Source organism: Primulina tabacum, chromosome 17 (assembly GCF_025594145.1).
Source record: "Primulina tabacum isolate GXHZ01 chromosome 17, ASM2559414v2, whole genome shotgun sequence".
NCBI classification, from domain to species: domain Eukaryota; kingdom Viridiplantae; phylum Streptophyta; class Magnoliopsida; order Lamiales; family Gesneriaceae; genus Primulina; species Primulina tabacum.
In genome coordinates this window covers 23,756,133-23,762,602 of record NC_134566.1, presented here as the reverse complement: position 1 = coordinate 23,762,602, position 6,470 = coordinate 23,756,133, and the positions used below count along the sequence as shown (strand labels likewise).

General features: G+C 33.3%; 1 protein-coding gene across 1 annotated transcript; it reads right to left on the bottom strand.

Moving 5' to 3' along the window:
- Nucleotides 1-3,524: 3,524 nt before the first annotated feature.
- Nucleotides 3,525-6,167, bottom strand: LOC142531215 (uncharacterized). Its single transcript, XM_075637299.1, has 4 exons — nucleotides 5,980-6,167; nucleotides 5,801-5,854; nucleotides 4,258-4,371; nucleotides 3,525-3,736 (listed from the first exon to the last, which is right to left on the bottom strand). Exons 1-4 carry the CDS (start codon nucleotides 6,055-6,057, stop codon nucleotides 3,611-3,613), a joined length of 372 nt encoding a protein of 123 aa, XP_075493414.1. The 5' UTR covers nucleotides 6,058-6,167; the 3' UTR covers nucleotides 3,525-3,610.
- Between the last annotated feature and the right edge of the window lie 303 nt (nucleotides 6,168-6,470).

Here is a 6,470-nt window from a genome sequence, read left to right as displayed (position 1 = left end):
ACAAAATAACAAATTTTGTTAACATCAAAATCAAGATTGCGAACATGAAATGTTCCAATACAGAGAATTGAATTATATACACTTACACATTTCATGACACTGGATCACATTTGGTACATTATTCTTGAACATGAATTTGAGCCAAATTATAACTAAAAAGTCCATTTGATCTGTGTCAGCGAACATCTATTTCGATGATAGTGATTTTGAAAATAAGTTAGGGGATCCAGGATTCTGTAAAGAAAATGAATTGCATGGATTTATCTTTGTATTGGTTAGGGGATATGAGATTGTAAAATCTCACATGCACGTGAAATTGAGTGTTGTTGGATGCGTTTGGCAAAAAAAACCGTGAGATCTTGATATCTGAGGCCAGTGATGATTCCTTTATTCCACGACTTATGTGTCTATTTCATTGTGTTCTAAGTTATTTGGTTGTTTAATTCTATTCTTGTTTGTTTTGCTCGGACCAACAAAAATTCAAATTTGGAAGATCTGATGAGTGCAACTTTTGCACTTAAATTAGCCTAAGATTTGCTATGAATTATATTAGTTGTCAAGCGGAATTATGCATTCTTGTTGTTCTAGTTTCAATTCAAGAATTTAGGTAATACGCGCATATCGGGGTCAATTGGACGGAAAATTGGAGCTTTAAGAATTAAACATGATGATGAAGCGGAAGCATACACACAACCGCACGAAAGGCATGAAATTTAGCCTCAAGATAGAGTAAGTCGGGCGGCCACATGAAACCAGAGTGCACCCGCATGGGAGGCTACAAGGGGAATCGAGGTAGTGGACGCCGCGCAATCGCGTGTTTATTGTGTGCACATGACGAATTAAAATGCTCGGACAGAGGATACCGGCCATCCGCACGGTACCAGCATGCAACCGCGTGCGACGCAATGTACAATTGTCAGAGTTTTGACATTTGCCGATATAAAAGGCCATAAACCTAGGCTTTTGAGAGGGAACACCGCCGTGCACACGAAATTTGAGAGACGGGTAGGAAGACGAGGAACTACGATCGAAGATCGAAGAATGTATATTTCGGGTACGTAGACACGACTCAACTTCTTTCTTTTCTTCTCGTCATTTGGTTATTTGTTTTAATAGTTTATTGATGAAAAACATGTTGAATTTTGCTTCATACTTCTTTATGAACTAAATTTCTTTTCTAGAGATAGACGTAGTTTGGTCGAAACTATGTTTTTGAATTATTGAGATACGTGAATTAATTCATCTTCGTTTATTTGTTCTTAATGCTTTCGAATTACTGGCTATAATTTGATTGAATAAATAATTGGTATCTATCACTCGAGAGAGGAGATTGAAATTAAGATCGTAGAAAACACATCGTTGGATATTCATACTATTCGGAAGGCATATAATCCATCTGAAATCTTAAAAAGAACATTAGTTACATCAATTTCGGTTATTGATGCTTTTTACCAACAATTCTATGATTTAGAACTCATTATCATAGCTTTTCTCCTGGAGATGTCCAGTGTAGTTGTACATGTACTATCTTTTTACCTTATTTAATGGAAGTAATTTCATTAAAAAAAAAAGAACATTAGTTACATTTATTGTATGATACTAGATTTTGAATATGAATGTTAAAATTAGTTGCAAACAATACACTTTTGTTTATTACTTGGAATGAAATAGAAATGTTTGGTGTTCTTGGTTAATAAACTTTTTGGTTTTGATAGTATGTGTTTATCACGAGAACTTGCAAGCGTGTCAGACACGTGCTCATGTATAATGTGAAATGATTTGACTTATTTTATCAAGAGTTGTGTGTCCCGGATTTAACCATGTTATAAGTCCCTCGGTATGACTTCAAAGCTAAAAATATAAATTGAGGAATATGATTAAATTATAGCGAGAATCCATGAAAAACATCAAATCTAACTATGTTGTTGGAATATTATAAGTTTTAGAGTTTTATAAATTAATCTGTTAGAGAACTGAAGAATCTAACTGATCGAACAATCTAATAATCGTAACCGAAAACTTCATTTCAGCTGAATTGGAAAAATCTCAGCAACTGAAGTATTCATAACTGATAGGGCATCAGTTAGAACTGATAATGTACAACTGAACTGATCGACTGATCAGTTGGCCACGTCATCAGTTGAAGTATCAGTAGACAGAATGACAAGTCCTACCGAAGCACAACAGATGAATCAGAACAGAACAGTCTGAATACCTCGTACTACTGTTAGATAGAGTAACTAGACGACGATTCAACAGTAATATTAACATTATTTTAGATTTATATTTAGATAATAAAATTATTTAAAAAAATATTATGAATATCACATTAAAAAATAAAATCTTCATAACTATGAAAAAATGAAAAGTACAATATTATTTTGATTTAAAATATTTCGACTGATTTTTCTGTCTCCCTCTACAAAATTTTAAATATAAAAAACATTTACTTGAGGCTGGACAAAAATTTTAAAATAATAAAATTAAGAATTAATTCTCCCGTGGCAGGTCGGTTAATGAAGAGTTGTAGGACCGAATGCTCATCGTTTTATCAAAAATTATAGCTGATAGTAATAGAACAACCCAAATATATTTCGATTGCTTTATCAGCTAGAACAATAATTGCACTGAAACAATAATTACACCCAACAATCTTGTTCTCATTAATTTCACTCCTTTGTAATTAATGAGAATCGAACTCGTGACTTTATTTTTTATACCAATTGTAAGAAGGAACGCTTATCGTTTTACTAAAAACTATAATTGGTGGTAATAATACAACTCCAATATTTTAAACAATACAACAACACAACCACCACGTTTCATTTCTCTACCTAACAATTACAATTATTGTACCAACAAAAGCTACTTTTAGGGTAGTACCAACCGTAAATTGACGAGTTTAAAAAAAATCACGCAAATTTGATAATTTTTTTAAAAAAACTACGATAAACAGAAAAGAAATTCTAAATATATATTTATTTAAAAATTTTGTTTTATATATATAATTAATCTAGCACCAAACCGAATTACCTGTCTTCGTTCACAAAATTTAAACACAGATCGTCTATCTATTTGATCATGTCTATGTGGTTCTTTTGCAGTAGGATCCACAAAAGAAGTGACGAAGAGTTTAAATGTCGAGACTTCTGTACATGTTACTCTTCTAAAAGAATTATTCCAGTACATGGATAAAAGAACCATTTCTGACATGTGAACAAAAATATTTGAAGATATAAAGAAATAAGGAAGAAGCTCGTTCTAATTTTTTGGCTTCGATCTCTGGATCCCTCGAGTCAGGTTAGTCCTAAATTAATCTAGAACCAAATCGAATTACCTGTCTTCGTTCACAAAATTCAAACACAGATCGTCTATCTATTTGACCATGTCTATGTGGTTCTTTTGTTTTAGAAAATCTTGTTGAGCAGCAGATGTAATAATCCAATAAGCAAGCAGACAAGGTTTTGCTATGAGCACAAACCACAAGGTACCAAAACAAATAAAGGGCAAATAACTAATGAAAATCAGCAAAGCCAAAATCCGATTAATTTACTTTTCATTATAATTCATAGATACAACAATAACATCACAATATACATGTTTTCTTTCATCAAACATTGTCCGGCCAGAACTCCCTGAAAAATGCCCTCTCCAATTCCTTCTCCTGTAACTGCTTTTCAAACTCTTGCATTTTCTTCAGCTTCTTAGACATGACCTTTGCTTTCATTTTAGACAACTGAGAAAATAATATCAAGAACCTTTATCAATTTCAAATGTCAGATTATGTGTCAAAACAAGTCTACTAAACCACGTTCAACAAAAAGAAAGTCAACCAGAAACCTTAAAAAGAATTTATACTGCACTACGATTCAAGTTTCGAAGGGATGCCAATGTTTAATCATCCTCCGTTAGCATGTAGATAAGAACTGCATTGCTGTATCATTCACCCAATAAAACTAGAACTCTCTTTTTCTTTCTATTTTTTCGTTTATTTAAAAAAAAACATAAATTCTTTCCATAAAATGTTTTGATTCATAAGTTAACAAACCTATGCTATTCTTACACATGAATGTAAACATGTATATGCTCTGTATGGTTGCAGCCGATTCTCTGTTCACCTATTATGAAATATCTTTCAAATCCAATCGAATAGAAAATCAGTGTTCTCGTAACTCTTTTCTTGATCATTAATTATCAAAAGAGGTTGCAGAAACAGATAATTTCATATTCATGTTCTAGAGTGAAAATAATCCTTACTTTCGGATCTTCCGGTTCATTAAATTTCGATGGAATGGTCGCTTCCTTTGGTTTATCTGCTCCCAATCCTTGCTTATTTTTCCTAACATGAGCCTGTATAGGTTCCAATCTGCCCTGCGGGTAGATGGTGAAAACAATTATCAGAAAACTGCAGAGAATAAATATAGAAAGTTTCGAAACAATTAATAGAATTTGATGCGAAAGAGAAAAGAAGTAGAGTCAGGCTCTCAATTGAGAATACGAATAATCAAAAGCAAAACCATTTTTACCATTCAAAAGTTAATGAACCGAAACGCATCGGCACAACACAATTATAGACAAATCCAGTTTTTCGCCACTTAAAATTGGCCACAAAATATGTAACCAAGGAAACCAAAATACTGTACCAATCCTATGCTGCTTGCACTTGGAGAAAGTACATGACACTCATGCAAACCAGAGGATCACACATGCACATCGCACATGCACGTCGTTGGTTTTTGATACATGGAAATTTGGTCAAAAACAACCTCAACTTAGACAAAGGTATGCCATTAACTCATTATTATACTCCAATTATGTTTTTGCCATGTCCTTACTTTGATAGGGGGACAAAATGACAGGTTTTGCAAGAAAAAAAAAATTATTTTACTAAGAAATATAGTTTAATAACGCAAAGTCCATGTGTTAAATATCTACTTGTGCGGCCAACTTTAGACAAAGTGGTGCGACAGAAAATGAAACAAAAAAAGGATAACAAGAGAAAATGGTCCGGAAGAAAAAGGAAAATTATCGAGGAAACAATTTTATAAATTCATAAACCTTGAAAATGGAATCATCGAAAAAGAAATGAGGCACACGTCCCTAAACTAAAGTTATTTGCTCCATGTCAATCATATCTTCTAATAGTTGCAGCATCTTTTTTTATCCTGAACACAGCAGCCTCAGATGAATTGGGCAAATAGGATAATTGCAGCTCTTGAGAAAGCAAAAGAAAATACAAGAAAAAAAGAGTTGAATAAAAACTACATAGTAAAAAAAAAACTATCCAGCACATCAAGATGGCAACTTGAGGTTAAAAGAAAGAAAAATTTAACGGAAAGCGGTGAATTAAAAAGTGCCTGATATTTAAACCACTATAAAGTTTTCTTGACATTATATAAAAGATTAAGCATGTCACAACCCCAATCTTGTAATCAATCCTTTGTTTTGATCTTTCACATACTCAAATCATGAGAAACTCCAATCGAACTCCCCAAAACAACCAAACTTCAACACCAAAACGAAATTACACCCAAAAGGGAAATCAGAAAACATGGCCATTGCCATTGCTTAGAATCAATCCTAATATTTCACGAGAAATCAAGGTTTTACTAACTTCTCTATACTTCATCACAAGAACTCACAACAAAATTACTCTTAGCAATATTATAGTTCCAACCATATGTATAATTTATAAATCAGTAGTAACAACGGTAATCTACTAATCTTGGCATCCAACGGAAAACACAAAAATCAAATTCCACCCAATCAGCCAATGATCACAACAAAAGAAAGTACGAACCTGTTCGGAGATACCAAGGCCGGTTCCTTCTCTCCAACCGTGCTTTTTCAACAACTGAATAAACCCAAAAAAAAAAAAAAAACCAAAATCAATAAACTTATCGAACCACTAGCACTGATTTTAACGCTGCAAAAAAATCGAAACACGGAAGAAAATCGAAAAAGGGTAGATAATTGAACCCGAAAGCCAATATTTGAGGAGTCGATTGGAGTTGAAGAGGAGGAGCAAGTATCCCCGGGTCCTGCTCTCAATTCCATATCCCCAAATTACATAAATTTGATCGGGATATTTTAGTAAAATGGGGATCCATGGAGTTTCATATAGAATTATATGGGTCGGGTCAGACCCGGCCCATAATCAGCTTTTTTGTTAGGCTTTGTCGGTCTAAGTTGGCTCCCACGGTTTTAGCCTTTAGGTTCCTGAAATTGTTGGGCCACAGTATATGAGAATAGGCCCAGTTTTAAACAATAGCGCCCATTTAGAATATTATTGAAATTTTAAATGTAAAGAATAATTGTGTATGGGTTAACTCTTTTCAAATCAATTATGTGCATATTTTTTATTTTTTTTGTAATGACTTTTTATCATTAAAATAACAATATTATAAGAATGATAAATCGATATGCCACGTAGCGGGTTTATGTTGACAAAAACTTGTGTGAGACGGTCT

Excerpts from the sequence above, each read along its gene's own strand:
- LOC142531215 (XM_075637299.1), bottom strand. The coding sequence starts at position 6,057 with ATGGAATTGAGAGCAGGACCCGGGGATACTTGCTCCTCCTCTTCAACT. Across the intron at positions 5,855-5,979 it reads CCTCAAATATTGGCTTTCGG|TTGTTGAAAAAGCACGGTTG; the intron begins GTTCAATTATCT and ends GGGTTTATTCAG. Across the intron at positions 4,372-5,800 it reads GCCTTGGTATCTCCGAACAG|GGCAGATTGGAACCTATACA; the intron begins GTTCGTACTTTC and ends ATCTACCCGCAG.